The 17,953-nt window shown below is 39.2% G+C and overlaps 1 protein-coding gene across 1 annotated transcript; it reads right to left on the bottom strand.

Moving 5' to 3' along the window:
• Positions 1 to 1,843: 1,843 nt before the first annotated feature.
• LOC139713002 (intraflagellar transport protein 70A-like) lies at positions 1,844 to 16,711 on the bottom strand. The gene is made up of 15 exons (XM_071624781.1): positions 16,586 to 16,711; positions 13,969 to 14,034; positions 13,209 to 13,418; positions 12,143 to 12,199; positions 11,158 to 11,293; positions 10,475 to 10,579; positions 9,845 to 9,973; positions 8,598 to 8,647; positions 7,925 to 8,077; positions 7,021 to 7,283; positions 6,112 to 6,322; positions 5,635 to 5,706; positions 4,130 to 4,312; positions 2,927 to 3,056; positions 1,844 to 2,015 (listed from the first exon to the last, which is right to left on the bottom strand). Exons 1-15 carry the CDS (start codon positions 16,637 to 16,639, stop codon positions 1,891 to 1,893), a joined length of 1,944 nt encoding a protein of 647 aa, XP_071480882.1. The 5' UTR covers positions 16,640 to 16,711; the 3' UTR covers positions 1,844 to 1,890.
• Positions 16,712 to 17,953: the final 1,242 nt, after the last annotated feature.

Here is a 17,953-nt window from a genome sequence, read left to right on the forward strand (position 1 = left end):
AATGACGTACAAATTACAAATTATAAATTGCAGTTACTATAGAAACAGCTATGATACTTTCAACTGATTTGGCTGTTGCCAACCCAAATACAGACACACAAACTCTGGCAGAATGGAGTTAAAGACCTGTATACTCTGGGTTTGATGTACAAAGTAAAATATCACTATTTTACCTCTTTTATCCCAGACTGTCATTAGGTTTTGCCATAAATCTGGTCTGACCATTGCTGTGTCTTGCCATATCCTTACAGGACACTAATGAAGCAGCAAATATTTCTTGCATCATTGCATTCAAGTGAAATTCAAAAAATTTAACCTCATGCTGTGATATCTCCTTGTTTTGGTTTTCTTATCAAGAGTAAAATACACCATCATCTTTATCCTTTCACAACATTTGACAAAACAACACCAATTATATTGAATGTTTGTGTAAAAGAAGCCACATCCCAAAACTCATTCTCACCCTTGGCCAAGCCCATCTCGGTCAATACAAGTGAAATGACTTGTACTACAGTCCCATGCTTGCCACACTACTACAATCTCCAGGGGGATCCAGGTATCTGTGAAGGGGAGGCACCTTTACAAAATTAAACGGGGCACACGCCCCCCCCCCCCATTTTTTTCTTTTATTTTTTTTGCTTTCACAAAAAATAAAGAGGGGGTGCGCGCCCGGTGCAACCCCCTCTGAATCCGCCACTGATCTCTATGGGCAATGAGTGCACTGCACGCTGATGTACACAATAATCAATGCATTGAGAATATTCTGACACTAAAATTGAAGGGTCAAATCCTTTAGGTGTTATTCCATGCATATGAAAAAATACTATTTGTGAGATGATTGACCAATGTCTGACCACTGGGAGGAGGATTGGTCATCAGCCACCATCTGGTCTGAGATAGGGAGACTAGACTGTTTATAGACACTGGTGTAAGATAGAATCCTCATCAAGATACTCATCAACGCATACCCCTCATAACCAAACAAGTACTGTAAACGCCATATATTTAGTGAGTCTTTTTTTTTTTTTGCAAATTGGCCTCCCTAACAATTTTTCGAGTGGTTAACTTTGCGATTGAGGAGTATGGCACTTAACAGACAAATGTATGTATGCACATCGCACTCATGTTGGGATCAGAGTCAATATTTTTGTGTGTTTTTAAATTTGCAAATTGCACCTGACTTGCGAAATTTGCGAAAATGAAAAGCTCACAATATATTCGGTGTATACAGTAGACAATCACTCAAGCCCAGATAGTCTTCTTCACAAAACTTCATGATAATAGCAAGGATTCCCAAACACAGATGGAAGTGAATCAGTCTACAAAGTTGGATTCACAGAAACATATTCCATACAATCAGCCCTATACCGCACCAGTACGCACAAAATCACTTATAAATCAATCTTTCATTGATGTTCAATCGGGCAGCAGAAAGTGCACTTTCAACGGTTTAGCCAGCTGGTCCAGCATTGCAGAGTAAAGAAAGAATTCTCTCATGAGAGAGCAAGGTGATATCCAGGAAGTATCCGAGGTGACTAAACCAAAAGGCTCGAATTCACGAAGGTGGTTCAATCTTTATCCATGGTTTAAACCAAGGACAAAGACTGAAGTTTTGTGTGGGCCCCAAGTGTCGCATGGCCTATTTCGTTACGAAATTAGTCAGTTCATCGGGTCATTTCATCGTCATAACCAAATGACTAAAACGACTGACGAAATGTTAACATTTCGTAACGAAATGACTGATTTTGTAACGAAATAGGCCATGCGACACTTGGCGCCCCATACAAAACTTCTGTCTCTGTCCGTGGTTTAGACCATGGACAAAGATAGTGCCACCTTCGTGAATTCGGGCCACTGAGTCCTCCACTTAGAGTGCGATGAACCAGGAACCTAGACGACCTCCTGGAAGAGATGTTTGATGAGACGAGCCTCATAGGTGACTGTGTTCTTTCCCTCATGAAGAGGCTCCTCTTCCAACGGCTGCTCAACTATAGCCTTAACGTCTCTCCCATACACTAGAGACAGAGAGTGAGAGAGAACAAACACTTGTAGAGAACACATATAAACACCCAAATACAGTAAAATACATACTGGTAATATGGTATGTAATAGAATAACTCAAACAAGGGCGTGAGAGCACTTGCGGAAAAAAAGAATCTGAAAAAATCTGAAACTTATGAAAAAAAAAAAGATTCAAGTGTATTAAACTGTGAACATTTCAATGCACTTGAATTGCCAACAAGTCTGAAAAGTGGGTTTTGGGCAGAGTTTAAAAAAACAACAACAACACTGAAATCACAATGAACTCTGAACTCTCACACCCCTGCTTAGAAAGAGACATTTCAAATCAATTGTTATGGAATTACGTGTGGTATTCAATGAAGTTAAGGCATGACTTGTTCCAATGTGTGCTAGAGCCTCTTTGGAGACTGACTACCACCCACTGCTTCTTCCAACATTATGGTGAGGTAATTTTTGTTCTACACCAACAAAAAATATCCCTTAAGATGATTTATATCCCCACCAATCAAGGTTGCTATTATCACACTATCCTAAGATATGTATGTCGTGTAATGTGGTAACCATGACAATCATATCAAAACACAGACATCCAAAGGCAATTTCATGCACCATTTCTCTTACATTTTGCTAAACTGTAGGAACAGACTGCTCCACAAGATTCCCTTTAGATATGGTTACTGTGCCACAATTAGAATGAGAAACACATAAATCATGTCTTTAACATCAGTCTCTATCTCAAGGCCATGTTTGCCAACTATCTTTAGAACTGGTAAGAATTAGTTCTCTCCATAATGGAACTACAGCAACAAAGAGAAGGTGAGACGTAAGAACACATCATCCAACCAACCTACCAGACAATGACTCCTACACAAGGGTTACAAATAGGCGCCCCACCCACACCCACCTTCACAATGCTCCAGGAAGTGTATGCATTCCTCCACTACTGTGTCCCGTAACATGATCATGTGTTTGGCCATGTTCTCCAGGAGGCTCAGGAAGCAGCGCTTGGCATAGAACCATGTGTCTGTCCCAAGCTGTGATAGATGAAGAAATTGATTCATGAGTGGATGTTACTGTGTGGGGACAAGCAGTCAATCCATCACGTGCACTGGCTTTAAACTCTGCACCTTAACACTGCCCTCAATACACAGTTTTACTCATTGATAAGATGGGCTAATCAGCTTGGGTCAAAAACTTGGGTGTGAAAGGCAGGGGCCAATTTCAAATTTCAGCATCAGTTATGTTGTGCTATACTTATGTGCAGATAGCACTGAGGCAAAAATCCTGACTAATCATGGTTTTTTCCCCCCCCCCCCTTTTTTTGTAACTGAAATATAATGCCGCTCTCATGTTGACATACCAGTAACTCTTTTATGCTTCATATTGCATAGCATGTTGAGCAAATGTCGACTGATAGGATCATTTCCAAAGGAGGCAAGTGAACTTTAGGTCTAATTCTATTTTAATATGAAAATGCATGCATATGTGGTTTAAATAAAGTAACAATAACTATACAATTGGAATGATATTACGGCTGCAATATGTCATTTTGGACGAAAAAATACCTCAACAACAATTGACATGGCAATACACATACAATGTATGTGAACGGATTGCTGCTATTGACACTGTTGCTTTGACATACAGCAAACACAGGCTAGTTTGCTAGTTTGAAGCATATGACTGTCCCCCCCCCCCCCCAAAAAAAAAAAACAAAAAAAAAACAAGGTTTTGTAGGTACTTTGTTTTATGAGTATTTGTATGAAACTTTCACAAAATCTTCAGTTATATTTCGACTTATCATCATGATTTGGTTTGTGTGAGGTAACACTGAAAGAACATAACAAGAAACATGAACTGAGAATCAAAAAACTTTGTCATTCACAATTACTTACACTTCTTATTTCTCATAGGCAGCAGGCATAGTAACAAAGAGCATTTGAAGTCCAGTTAGGAAAGCAAGAAATCCTAAAGTAGATGAATGATTTCCAAGCTGAAGCAGAGCATAAAATATTATGGATAACCCATCAGCAGTACCTTTAAACATGAGATGGGGTGAATTTAAAAAAATATATTGTGCATTCAGAATCTCAGGAGATATCATTACCTTTTTCTGGTATGGTTCCAAACTCTTGATGACTCTAGAGATGCCAAACTCATAGTTGCCCTTCGCACAGTACAACGTTCCAATCACCAGGTTGACGATACACAGGTGGTAGATCTTCTTGTCAGGTTCATCGTACGCTATCTGTTCCTCTTCTTTCTCGATCTTCCTCATCAACTCCTCTGCCTGAGGGCCAGAACGATGGAAACAAAACAAATGAGCAAATATAAGACAATCAATATAAAAGCCTGGTTGGGTGAGCATCGCTCTCTCAGCCTCTGGATGTTCTATTCATTCATTGCATTCTCTGGTTAAAGGGATGATACAATGTTGGTTGAGAGGGGGATTCTGGTTTCCAACTTGATTTTTTGATGATTTTTTTGCGAAAATGGGAAACTTTTTATGACATATGAGAGAGCATATAATTCTAGGAGGAATTAAAAGTTTATTTGGTAAATATTGGTTTGGACATGTCTGAGATATCCAAAACAAAGTGATCCTAATAAAAGGGGGACCTTTTATTAAGATTGCTTTGTTTTACTTTGTTTTTGGATAACTCGGCCATTTCAAAACTGATCTTTATCAAATAAGCTTTGAATTCCTCTAGAATTGTATGCTCTTTAATATTTCATAATGTGGTTTCTAAGTATATTGCAAAAAGTTTAAAGCTGAATCCTCACCTCAAACAATAGTACCCCATCCCTTTAAGGTACATGATCAAAATAAGTGTTTTACTCAATGTCACACAAGTTTCTACATGCTCTGTGGCAAAAGTATTCTTCACAGCAAATCCTTTGCCCAATCCCCATTCTGACTATGATGTCACCGACACCACTTTTATGATATTAAAGGGATGGTATAGTTTTGGTTGAGAACTAACTTCAGGTTTCTAACATTTTTGTGTGAAATACTGAGAAACCTCTTATGAAATATGAAAGAGCACATAATTCAAAGAGGGATTCAACATTTGATAAAAACTGGTTTTGAAATGGCTGAGATATCCAAAACAGAGCAATCCTAATAAAAGGTTGGACCAACCTTTTATTAGCATCGCTTTGTTTTACTTTCTTTTTGGATGTCTCAGCCATTCCAAAACCGATTTTCATGTACTAAACGTTGAATTCCCCTTAGAATGGTATGCATTATACTATTTCATAAGTGGTTTCTTGGTATCTCGCAAAAACTAAAAAGGCCAATCCTTATCTCCACCAATACTATAACATCCCTTTAACTGCTGGCAATTTATTTCAACACAACCACATGGTCAAGCCTTTCAGATATCAAAGAGCACCGATTGATATGCATGAAATCTAACTGAAATCTAAATGATACTGTTTGAGTGAGCTGGACAGAGAGAAGAACCCACCCACGGTTGAGGTGTCAAAAGTTGACTCTCTACTCACTAACAAACTTCTATAGAGGGCGCTGTTCAATGTTTACATCCATAGTGAGTTAAGGATTGGTGGAGGGAAGATACAGTAGTGAGGTATAGGGTTATACACACTTACCTCTTCATTGTGGCTTGTCATGATGTAGGACACACACACATTGGCTAAGACAATGGCACTGACATTCAGGATCTGGGCATAAAAAGAGAAAAAATAATAACATCAGAAAACTTGTCCATAGTCACCACTCATAGACTTTTTCGTTTTTTCAGACAGGGCATAACGGACATTACATAAATGGGAACTGTGTTTAGCGAGAGTAGTGGTGGGCATTGGCTTGTCATAAAGAACTCCTATCACAAAGTCTTGTTGGCTGATCAAAATCTCTACAAAGTCACCAAAGAATGCAGATGAAAATGTTAAAATGTTGGGCATTTAGAGCACAGTACTTGTAAATACATGCATTTATGACATTGCAAAATGCACTGGATATATCGTCATATTGCTGTCTATGCACTATCATCACCTGATTAAAGTTTTTCGTCGTAACAAACAAAATTCATTTATGCAAACCGAATATGCGAAGAATGCGCTTACATTGTCATAGTTCTTTTTGACGATGGGTTCGTAGAAGCCGATGGCCTCCTTGTACTTATTCTCCTGCATGAAGAGAACGTGGGCAACGTTGAGCTTCCACGTGTCGTGCTCGTTGCAGAACTCCACCGACTTGCGGAAGATCTTCTCCACCTGGCTAAAGTTCTCCATGTCCCAGTAGATCTTGGCTTGCTGCATCAGTACTGGGATGTACCTGTGGGTGGGATCAAGGCAACATTTGAATGTTCACTAATGTGGCCTCCAGGGGGCACTCTGCCTTCAGCCCATTTCCACTGACTATGATAGAATGCAACACACATCTCTATGACTGCATCATATGATTGATACATGGTGAAAATGAAACTCATGATTTTGGTGACTGCATCTAATAGAATTCAAGCCAGTGTTTATTAGACAAATGATGAGGGCCGCTACGTTTTTGGTTTATCTCCTTTTGCACTGTCACTTCACCAAATGCTATATACATATACATTCTGTGAAAAGACCTACTGTATATGCTATATATATATATATTTCTTGAGATTTTTAATTTTCATAAATTTTTTGTGTTGGGCACTTTTTGCAAATTCAACACCATGCAAAAACAATAGCTCTGATCCCAACATGAATGCAACATGCATCCATATGTGTAGTGGTACAGTACGCAGCACACAATAATACGTCAGGTAAGTCTTGGTGCACCTTCTACACTTAATGTGAATGGATGAAAGAAAATTAGTGTATGATACCAATTTTTCTGTTTATCGCTGAACTCTACAGTCATGAATTTGACCACTCGCAAAATTGTCACAAAGACCCAATTTGCAAAAAGTTTGAGTCGCTATATACTTGGCGTATACAGATACTAATGGTGATCTATGGTCCAGGAGAAATATATCAAAGAATGCCAACCTCTCCAGTGCCTCGTCATACTCTATGACTGCCTTCTTGACCGTATCGTCATCTCGCACGTTGCGTGCCTCCTGGACCTGTTTGGTGAGTTTACGAAGCTGCTCTGTATGGCGCGTGGCCATCTCGTCAAGCTTACGGTACGCCTCCTCCCGCGACGTCTGCATGGTGATGACCGCATCCAGGAAGTCGTAGAGATACTGGGTGAGGTACTTGAAGGTCAAGTGAGCATTCTCTGCAAGCACGTCAGCTGCAAGATCATAGTACTACAGCATGGACACAGAGAGAGAAATACGGCACAAAAGTCAGTATTTATATGCACATCAGGGCCCCAATTCATAAAAAGTTGATACGATAGCAACTCTTGTTGGAATGACAATGGTCATGGGAACATGAAGAATCCAGCTTCCTGATTGGCTGTTGTTGTTGAAGTTGCTATTCCAGCAAGAGTTGCAATCCTAACATCTTTTATGAAATGGGACACAGGTTATCACTATTAGAGATTTAAAACAGTATTACAATAAACCACAAAAAAGGTAGGAATCTTTTTTTTAATATCTCATTTTCACACCCCTTTCAGGCATGAAGAGCTCCATTTTGTGGAGCAAATTTTCTGAATTATTGTCTTTGTCTTTTGATAACAAACTATTATGTGTGACACCACTTTTACTAAAAAGAATTAAGGCCACCGCACACTATACAACTCACGACTATACGACTGACTGACTTTGGATCTGAAATAAACAAGCGTGTTTGTTCTAAGGCTACTGTGATATATTTCGGATCCAGTCTGTCAGTCACATAGTCGTGAGTCTTATAGTGTGTGACGGGCTTTAGTCAGGAAAAGTATGTCTTCTTACCAGCAAACATGAATTGCTCACCGGGATTAATCCCATGTCACACTCACCTCATATTTGACATAGAGTAGGAGAAGATTACCAAAGGTCTCTGGTGGGAAGGGATTCTGCTGTAATAGGAACTGGAGCTTCTCAAAGCCTTGGGTGGGCTGCGCTTCCATGTTCATCAAGGCTTGGTTGTGGAGTGACACAGGATCCAATTCCTGGACAATAAGTCATTGCCATATATATTCAGAGCAGTTGAAAATGACCACATCTCTAAATTTATGAATCCACCCTGTGCAAGATTATTCTCAGTACATGAAAATTTTTTCAAGCACTGCTGGTAATACTCTCCTGAAAGAGTCCACACCTTCTCTTAAAGTACTCATTTTGCTGATTAGCACATCGACTAGGTTGCTTATATCACTTGTCCAACTGGCATGAAAGTCTGCAAACTAATCGTCCACCAGTAGTGATTAGATAATTCACACAAATCATTAATGTATCATTATTGTCTTCCTGTTGGACTGAGGCACTGCGAGGATTGCGCACGTTGTCTTCCTTGCACTAAGGTCAAGCTTGCAATGTTTAATTAAAGAGCATGCCAAATAAGAAGTGCCTTGGCACACATAAGATCAAACCAGCATTCCTTCACCTCTGTGACTAAGTGACAGAATGTGTTATAGGTAAGGTGTGATCTACGGTTTTACTGCATGAAGTGATTAAGGTGACTGATCTTACCTCTTCTGCTCTTGGAGGCATGTCTGTCAGGGCTTCTTGTGCTGCATCCACTGTGAGAGACCAAGTCACAATGAGAGGTAATGGGTTAATGCATCTAAGACTATTCAACTCAATTCAATTCAGTTCAAACTTTATTTCATTTTCTAACAAGGAAAAGTAGAAATTACGCGGTGCGTAAAATATGTCCCCGCCGGAAGTAGCATTTAGTATCAAAGTGTACTATATAGGTCAAAAGATCAAGGTCAAAGGTCAAAGAAATCAAAGGTCAACATTCTGTGTAGAAGTTTTGAAGCCCTCACCTAGTGCCATCACATAAAGCAAACGGAATCGAAATCCGGTTAGAAATGGCGAAGGAGTAGCATTTTGTAGCCAATGTACAATATAGGTAAAAAATCAAGGTCAAAGGTCAAAGAAGTCAAAGGTCAAAATTCTGTGTAGAAGTTTTGAAGCCCTCACCTAGTGCCATCACATAAAGCAAACGGAATCGAAATCGGGTTAGAAATGGCGAAGGAGTAGCATTTTGTAGCAAAATGTACAATACAGGTCAAAAAATCAAGGTCAAAGGTCAAAGAAGTCAAAGGTCAAAATTCTGTGTAGAAGTGTTGAAGCCCTCACCTAGTGCCATCACATAAAGCAAACGGAATCGAAATTGGGTTAGAAATGGCGAAGGAGTAGCATTTTGTAGCAAAATGCTACGCACACACGGACGGACGGACGGACGGACGGACGGACGGACGGACGGACACACGGACACACACACGTACGGAGCCCGTTTCATAGTCCCCTGCTCGAACTCGTTCGGCGGGGACAACAAAACATATACATTTCACTTACTTTGGTAACAGAGAATAAGATTACAAAACAATATAAAATGAAATGAGTCTACAATAATTGTGGAACCTTTACGTGGTAATTATGCGTTGTTTTGAAAACTGAAGTGACCAAAATGAAGTAAACAATTATACCATACTGCATCTGATTACACAACAGGCAACTTACATGAATGAAATTTATGTTTCCACCATCAGAGGTCTTGTAATTTCTCAAACTTGTTTGTTTGTTTTTTTGTCCAAGTCAGTTTTTAGAAATAACCAATGCTTAGTATCGCAACTTTAAGGTTAACACATGCTTTTCCTTCAGAACTGTTCACTGACTGGGAATAATATTCTGTAAGAATGATGTAAATTTGGAGATAACATTCTGTGCTGATAATGTGTTTTGTTTGGAGGTAATTTCATTCTACTCACGGTTCTTGAGTTGGTACTCGATGGCTGCCTTGAGGTTGAAGGCCTCTATAAGAGCCGTTTCGTGGAGTACCAGTGTGTTTCCAACGCTGCGCACATCGATGCCTTCCGTTGTCATGCCAACGCTCAACTCTGCATCCAAAACAGGTCACAGAAAGGGTACATAAAATCAACATGAAGACAAGAATGAAAAGAACACACTACTTGAATGACATTTTGAAAAGGAATTGTACAGGAAGTTGAGTGGTACAGGTGACAAAGATGCTTTGTATTCTCTAGCATCATATCTAGAAAGCTTTTTTTTTGGGGGGGAGTGCATTAAATTAAGTCATTTACTGTAATGAGGTTTGTACACAGGTATGTAGAAGCCTTTGCATGAAGAATGAACCATTTTAAAGTTTACACAGCACTATTCATGACATACCACATTTTTTTCTTTTTATAATAATGACTGTAATCATACCAAACAGATCTTTTTCAGATGAAAACCACGGCAACAGTAGTTTCTTTGTGCACATCAGCCTAATTACTATAGTATTAGGTCACTCATTCAATATAAGTTTACAAATAATTCCACAGAGTGGTAGACTGTCTGGTATAGTTTTATCAATGAGATCCACAGCAAAGACCAACCTGGATGTTCTCTGATACCACGCTCTATAATCTCAGCGATGTGACGTAGGGCTGGAGCGTACTGCTTCATGCTGTAATAGCACAGTGCAATGTTGTAGGCCAAGTCTGAATGAGACAGAAGAGTTGAGTGACACGAGTGAGCATTTTACACAGGATAATGTGGGCGTGGCATTTCCACTTTCTTCTATTGTAATTACAGTGCTGTCAAAGCTGTGGAAGAAATAAGCACATGGTGATTTTAGAAAACGGTGGCCAATTACTCCATAGTCTGAGAACACGAGGGATCAGCTGCACCTGTATGTTTTACATGGGAAATATCAGTGTTAGACTACTCAAAGTTTTCCTATACATTGTCTGCAGCATGGTCGACAGCTGGTGCACACAGATCACTTCTGCAGTAGAACAATAAATGGCTTGCCTAAGCCATTGCTATCCATTTTAGAATATGAGTTGGTCGGTACAAAGGAAATAGACACGGAGGATGTATAGAGCAATGCTTGATAGCGAAATACCCTCAACCTACTCACAAAGTTTTACACTTATTAGTGTGTGTCTGTGTGTCTGTGTGTTTGTGTATGTGCATGTGTTTTAGTGTGTATCTGCTCTTTAGTAATGAATGTCTTGCTTCTTCTTTGTTTTTACTAATTTTCATAAAATGAAGTCAACGTGGCTGAGACACTTACCGGCCCTGTAGCCCAATATCTGCATGGCGGTGTTGAACTTCTGACAGGCCTGTTCATAGCGACCTTCCTTGAAGAGTAGACAGCCTAGGTTCACGTCTGTGTCAGGGTCATCACTGGGACACTGCTCAACCAGACTCTATAGTGGGGGGAAACACAAACTACATTAGATATAGCACGGCTTAACTTACATAGCCTATCAAACTGATGCCAGATATCTATCATCTTGTGTTCATATTATATGTAAAGAACTAAAGAGTAGCTTTACAGTTTACAGGGCAAAGTAACATAACTATAGCACACATATGAAATATTGTCACTGTGCTGCATAAATATTGGTACAGCTAAACTACACTTCAACAAAAATGACTCATGAATACACTCTTAAATACTCTTCAATACATAGATCTTCTTTTGACAACATGAACATCCATGGTCAAATATTTCAAGACTGCCTCTTACAAGTGCAGCATGAATCCCTACAGGCAAAGAAAAACATTAAATCTGTTTCATTTAGTACCATCAGGTATGTGATGACATCAAGTTTAGGCAACTATTACTAAGAAAATTAGGAAACATTCCTTCTAAATTGATTTTTCTTTTGGCACCTCACGCTGAAATATGCCAGCTGTACACACAAACTAAGACAAATTTTTAATCAAACCATATTTGAGATACTGCTGAGTGATGTACATGGCAGGAGTAAGCCTGCAAGTTTGAATATACCTCTAAGTACAAAGTATGAATAATGTTTCTTATGTACTAGTTGTTTAACAGTTTACTCTACACGCTGTTATTTTCGCGAATGAGGAGGTCACAGACATTTTCGCGAGATGTTGTTTTCGCGATCTGACGCCGACGTTAATGTAAATGTACGCCATCCAACTGTGATTCAGGAAATTCACAAAAATTAAACCCTTGCGAAAATAACAACTTATACAGTAATTCTCATGTAAGAATGCATCCCATTCTCCCAGTATGAACAAACCTTGGCTCCTGGTAAATCTTCCTCTCCATACTTGATGGCAGCTTGCAGCTTGGTGATCTGAGACAAGAGACAAAGTGCATTGACCCTTAATTGCATGTTGTCAACATTTCACACAAATAATAACAAGTAGCACTTGTGTAAAATGTATCATAAATAATCACAACCACCCTGCATGCAATGCTGGAAGCATGATGAATATTCCTCCACTTTCCCTTCACCAGGGCTGCACACTAACCCATTTTTACTACTGGTCCGACCTGACTGTCAGACCAGTAGGTACGTTATATTTCCATTTTTTACTGGTCCATTCCTGAAAAAGCTACTGGTCCGACAGTGATCTTTACTGGTCCTGGACCGTCGGACCAGTACCAGCGTGCAGCATTGCCTTCACTATCTCCATTGATAACGCTTCAGGCACATTCCTTTCAATTCAAGATCCTATAAGTCTAGATGTTTGGGAAAATATCTAGTTCGGTATAAACCACAGTAATGTCCATCTTCATTACTTTATGAATTCAATCCCAATTGAGGTTTATACGACCCCTCCTCTACCTCCATCTCCCTGAAAGGTTTGAAATTATATGGTATTCCCTCCATATAAATGTTCACTTGAGCTATCCCCATTTAAAACCTGCAAAATGATAAATCATTGATTCATGAGTGATAATTTTAAATGCATTTCTCTCAAACTGACACAGTCAGAAACACTCAGCTACCCCTAAGGCTGGACCAGTCTCTGTCTCACAAAAAAAGTGAAAGCCAGTAGTTGCTGTAATTTGCTGTCCTGCATGACATATGAAGAGAATGTTCAAGTGCAACATTCATTTTTTTTTTAAATCAGTACAGTGGAAGTGTTAGCTTTTATGGAAGGATTAAATTCTTTCTGAAGCAAGTAGATGTCATGCTATAATTCAAACAGTAGTACACTTTGCAGCTCTTTGACTTAAGTAAAGATTTCATATGATTAGCTGGGCACTTTTGAGTCATCAAGAAGAAAATTAAAATCAGCAAATCTTCATCCTGGGACAATTCTACTTCAATTTCATATGACACCGATAGTATTTACCTTTGGCTGGTACTCCTGATTCTCGACTTGAAAGGTAGCTTTCATGGCTTCAGGGTAGACACAGGCATGGTAGAGAGCCTGGGCGTAGTAGAGTCGATAGTTATCCACCTCCGGATGAAACTGCACAAGCTGTTCATAGCAGTCAGCTGCATTGGCAAAGTCTTGCACATGGAAGTAGCAGTAGCCAAGAAGAGAAAGAGCAGCCCGCGACTATGGGAGAAATGACAATAATCATATTGATGCTAGTTTTATATATATATATATTTTTTTTTTTTGAGCGAGTACTGCATACGTTTGTTCAATAAAACTACCATCAGAATTTATTCATACTACTAGATGAAATATGTTCACAAAGAAATATTTTGCATGAAGAAAATAATGTAAAATGAACATCTACAGGAATGATACAAAATATGACAAAAATTCCAAACTGGCAATGATAATAATGACAAGTTTGCTGGATATCAAAAATGTGTCAAGCATACTCCATAAGTTCTAGTGACAAGGTCAGGCAAGTAAAGACGGGAATATATTGCAAAAACAATATTGATTTCAAAGTCAACCTTTCATGCTTTCAGGTTTGCACATCCGCTCTGTGAATACATCAAGTCACTACCAGAGCCTAGATCTGGTTTGGATCAGACACTATAAAAGGGCATAAAACATGATATGGAACCGAACGAAACTGTAGCACAATGCACTTGGCTTTAAACAGAAGTGGCTCACAGCTATTTCACCTGAAATGATGGCCGAGACTTACCCGAGGATGATTTTGCAGTTCTTGAGACAGGATGTGAATGGCGTCTATGTACTTCCCTTCCTTTATCTGAAATAAAGAAGCACAAATAATTACATAAATTCTACAACATAAATTTAGGGATTTAACCCACATGTGGGAACCTGAAATCAAGAAATATCTTCCCATACATATTGAGAGTTTTCAATGCTCCAAAGTCTCTATTCTTTGTAAGAGTCTTATTATCATTATCATTGATCATTATTATTACCTCCACCAAGGAAGGAGGAGGCGTTGGTTTGTCTGTTTACAAAATAACTCACTCGCGTAATGGCTTTCTCGTGTATCAAATCAAAAGTATGTGTAGGACATGGCACAATACGCTGGAACATTCAAACATGAATACAAATCAAGAGAAATTAGAAGGATACAGCCTGGTAAATAACCTCGGGAAACAGGAGGAAAAAAGAATTGAAGAAAATCCTCATTGGTAATAGGTATACACGTAATTATTGTGAACACATATTTGCCCATTCACTGGATTTACATGCTTTCAATGGGAAAACGGGTGGTCGATTAAAATGATGAGCTTGCGCCGTGCACAGAAAAAAATGTCACTTGTGTTGTTACGATAATTCCGCACGTACGGTGCAAGTCAACAATCGGAGCCCGGGATACAAATCTGATGCTTTTTTTCTGCCTCAAGTGCAATGAAATTGAGGGGAAACCGAGATACAAGGTATTTAGATCTAATCAAAAAGTGGTCGATGAGTATGGTTGGGTGTTCATCACACCGACCACCTAACGTTTTTCTATCAAAAATTAGAAACGTGAAAAATCTCACAATTTGCCTGAAATTTTACTCACGTGTGGAGAAAATACTCCGGATTCACAAGCGCACACTTAAAATGCGATCTGAGGTACGCGCTCTAGATGGCGGCTTCGAACGCGTGGGGTGTCATTTTTTCCGCACTCAGTTGCCCTGTACATTTAAACCTACCACCATGACAATACGTATAAAGCGCACTTAAATGCGTTTTTTTCCGACAGGCTGCTGTTTTTTTCTAGCCGTCATTTTTTCCCCAATAATATTTGAATATATTTTGAATCCTTCGATATTACTTTATAAGGACTGTTTGATGAATTTGAATTGATTTTCATTAGGAAACTTTTCATCATAATTGAAATAAATAAGATGAGTCAGTTTGTTTTTTCACATTCATTTCTCGTTTCTGCTTCAACTCGTATGGTCATAGCGGGCGACAAAATAATTATGTCATGTGTACGTGTAACGTGCGTGCACGATCGTACAAGCGGCGGAGTTTGAGAGAGCGGCATAATGACAATTTTGCGGTCAAAACCGTCAAATCTATTACGGAAGGATACTCTACATCTAACAACAAGTCAGCAAAGGTAGGCCTAGTTATATGTAGTAACACGATAGATCTTATTCGATTTTGCTAAATTTCGGTAATTTAGAGGGAATTCTTATTTGTTTTCGCCTCATTTTACTCGGTAGCATAGCCCAGTGAAGAATCGAACACCGTTGCGCGTAGTCCCCATGCGTACATTTTCTTTCTGTACGCGCAATGCCATTATAGAGCGCGGTCCGTTTCTATAGACACGGTCGGTGTGTTGAACACCTACTATACATGTAGAAACTAGTAGGTCCAACTAACGTCGGCATTAAGTCGCCACTACCTAAAGTCGCCAAACATTTACATCGCATTGACATTAACGCGCGCCGCGATCGGAGATCAGCTGGGGCAATGCCAATGGATTTTCATCGTTCTCAAAAGACATTCCTAATTGAATTCACCATTTTCCTCCATAAAACACAAATAATTGTAATCCAAATGTATTTTACCATATGTAACAGTGGGCAACAGGTGACAAAACCATTTTTAATGCGAGAATGTTTTTTATTTCGAATGGATTTCAGGTGGCAGATTAACAAAGTTTTTCAAACACGATGATGCACAATGGCTAATCAATGCATCCTACAAATTGAAGTGTGTGTATAATCACACGCGCTAATAATAATACGTGCAACGTGGTGCGCTATATGGGCGGCGAACTAATTCAGTGCCTATCGTTAGTTCGCCAACCCGGGAGTGCATAAGCTGATAAGAAATGCACGCAAGTGATGACTATACCGTAATTGACGTTAGATATCAAGATCTATACAAGGCTGTCCTTATACATAGTGTCGGGCTCAAAAGAAGCAGCAAGGGCCAGGCCGCGGCCAGGTCAGCTCAGCAGGCCAGGGCAGGGCCGCCAGGGGAGGCAGAGCAGAGCAAGAAGAAGGCAAACGACAATATCACCCAAGCCAAGCCTTGGCTTGTTTAGTGTAACGTCCGTTTATCAAATCGGCACATAAATCAATCTAAAGTGAACCAATAGTTCTAACAGGTCTTTTTTTTTTCAATATAACAGCGTAATTTACAGGGCAGGTGTATCTGCATTTTAGTGCTGCGTTACAGTTTGCAGCAGCAGCACTTGACACACACCGGCCGCGGCTCTGTCTGTCTGCGGTCTTCTTGTTGAGTGTTACATTACCAGTGCAGTGCCGTACCAGGTATACCAGTGACTACATGAGCTGCCATCCCTTTCATCTCGTTCGTTTCCATTTTCTACTCACCATCGTGTATATTGCTGAAGTATATTCTCCATCCTTGATGTTTTGACCAGCCATTTCGAGTGATCAAGAAATTTCAGGCTGTAAAGAACTTCAAATAATTCTGTAAACCTCACGAAGTTCGACGGTCCAGCGTCACTTCACCAAGACAACCCTTTTGCAAATTTGCGACTCGACTTTGGAATTTCCCTTAATGCGCATGCGCAAAGCATTATGTATGGTGCAGGTAAAGGGGAAAATTATTGTGAGAGGGGTAAGCTTTTGAAATCGAGCTGTAGCATATTCTATAGGCCTATAAAGTTGTAGTTTTGTAATGTGTTTCCAATGTAGAACACAATATTATAAATATGATTAGTCATGTCAAACTGTTGAATGATATTAACAGAGATATCAAAATGTATTTGAGATCACGAGTAAATGTGCACCGAAGGCTCTTCAGTGGTGCTTTGATTCCCTTAGTCTGTGAACGAGTATATTAATGCAACAAGAATATATATATAAATATTTTTTGTTGACGCGCATGCATTTTGCCCGGGGTTTTCTTTTTCTTTCTCCTTTTTAGGGGAAACTTAGAGGAAATCGGTTTGACGAGGATGAAAAAAAATACCTCCCATGTCACATACATTTGTCACCCGACCTCCCCGGTTGAATCAATAGTGGTTTTGGTGGCATGGCAGCAGGAGAAACTCAAGTCTAGCTGGAATATCCCATATGATCCTATTAAGTGTAAGGCCTATATTGCAGCAGTCGAATATCACTGCAATGTAGGATAAACCGGGTGTGGTTAGTGACTATAGGTTTATAGACAGCAAGAAATACGGCAGGAAGAAAAGAAGAAGTTATACTTACTGAGAGATAGATACACTCAAGACTTGAGACAGGTATAGATATATAGATAGAGAGAGAGATATAGATAGATAGATAGATAGATAGATAGATAGATAGATAGATAGATAGATAGATAGATAGATAGATAGATAGATAGATAGATAGATAGATAGATAGAGGGAGGGAGGGAGAGAGACAGATTCACCAGAGATAGATATAGACAGATACAGATAGATAAATAGATAGATAGATACTTAGATAGATAGATAGATAGATAGATAGATAGATAGATAGATAGATAGATAGATAGATAGATATATAGATAGATACTGGTATAGATAGATAGATAGATTAAAGATAGTTAGATATATAGATAGAGGGAGGGAGGGAGAGAGACAGATTCACAGATAGTTATAGACAGATACAGATAGATAGATAGATAGATCTATCTATAGATAGATAGATAGATAGATAGATAGATAAATACATGTATAGATAGATAGAGGGTGACAGAGATTCACTGATAGATAGATAGATAGATAG

The sequence above is a fragment of the Diadema antillarum genome, unplaced genomic scaffold, assembly GCF_040938485.1.
Source record: "Diadema antillarum isolate AM-2024a unplaced genomic scaffold, OU_Dant_1.0 seq00001893_RagTag, whole genome shotgun sequence".
NCBI lineage: Eukaryota > Metazoa > Echinodermata > Echinoidea > Diadematoida > Diadematidae > Diadema > Diadema antillarum.

Bases quoted from the DNA above. Each gene is read 5' to 3' on its own strand.
- LOC139713002 (XM_071624781.1), bottom strand. From the start codon at position 16,639: ATGGCTGGTCAAAACATCAAGGATGGAGAATATACTTCAGCAATATAC. The intron at 5,707-6,111 runs GTAAGCGCATTC...TTTTATGCCCAG, and splicing joins TCAAAAAGAACTATGACAAT to ATCCTGAATGTCAGTGCCAT. The intron at 2,016-2,926 runs GTGGGTGTGGGT...CTCTGTCTCTAG, and splicing joins CTTCCTGGAGCATTGTGAAG to TGTATGGGAGAGACGTTAAG.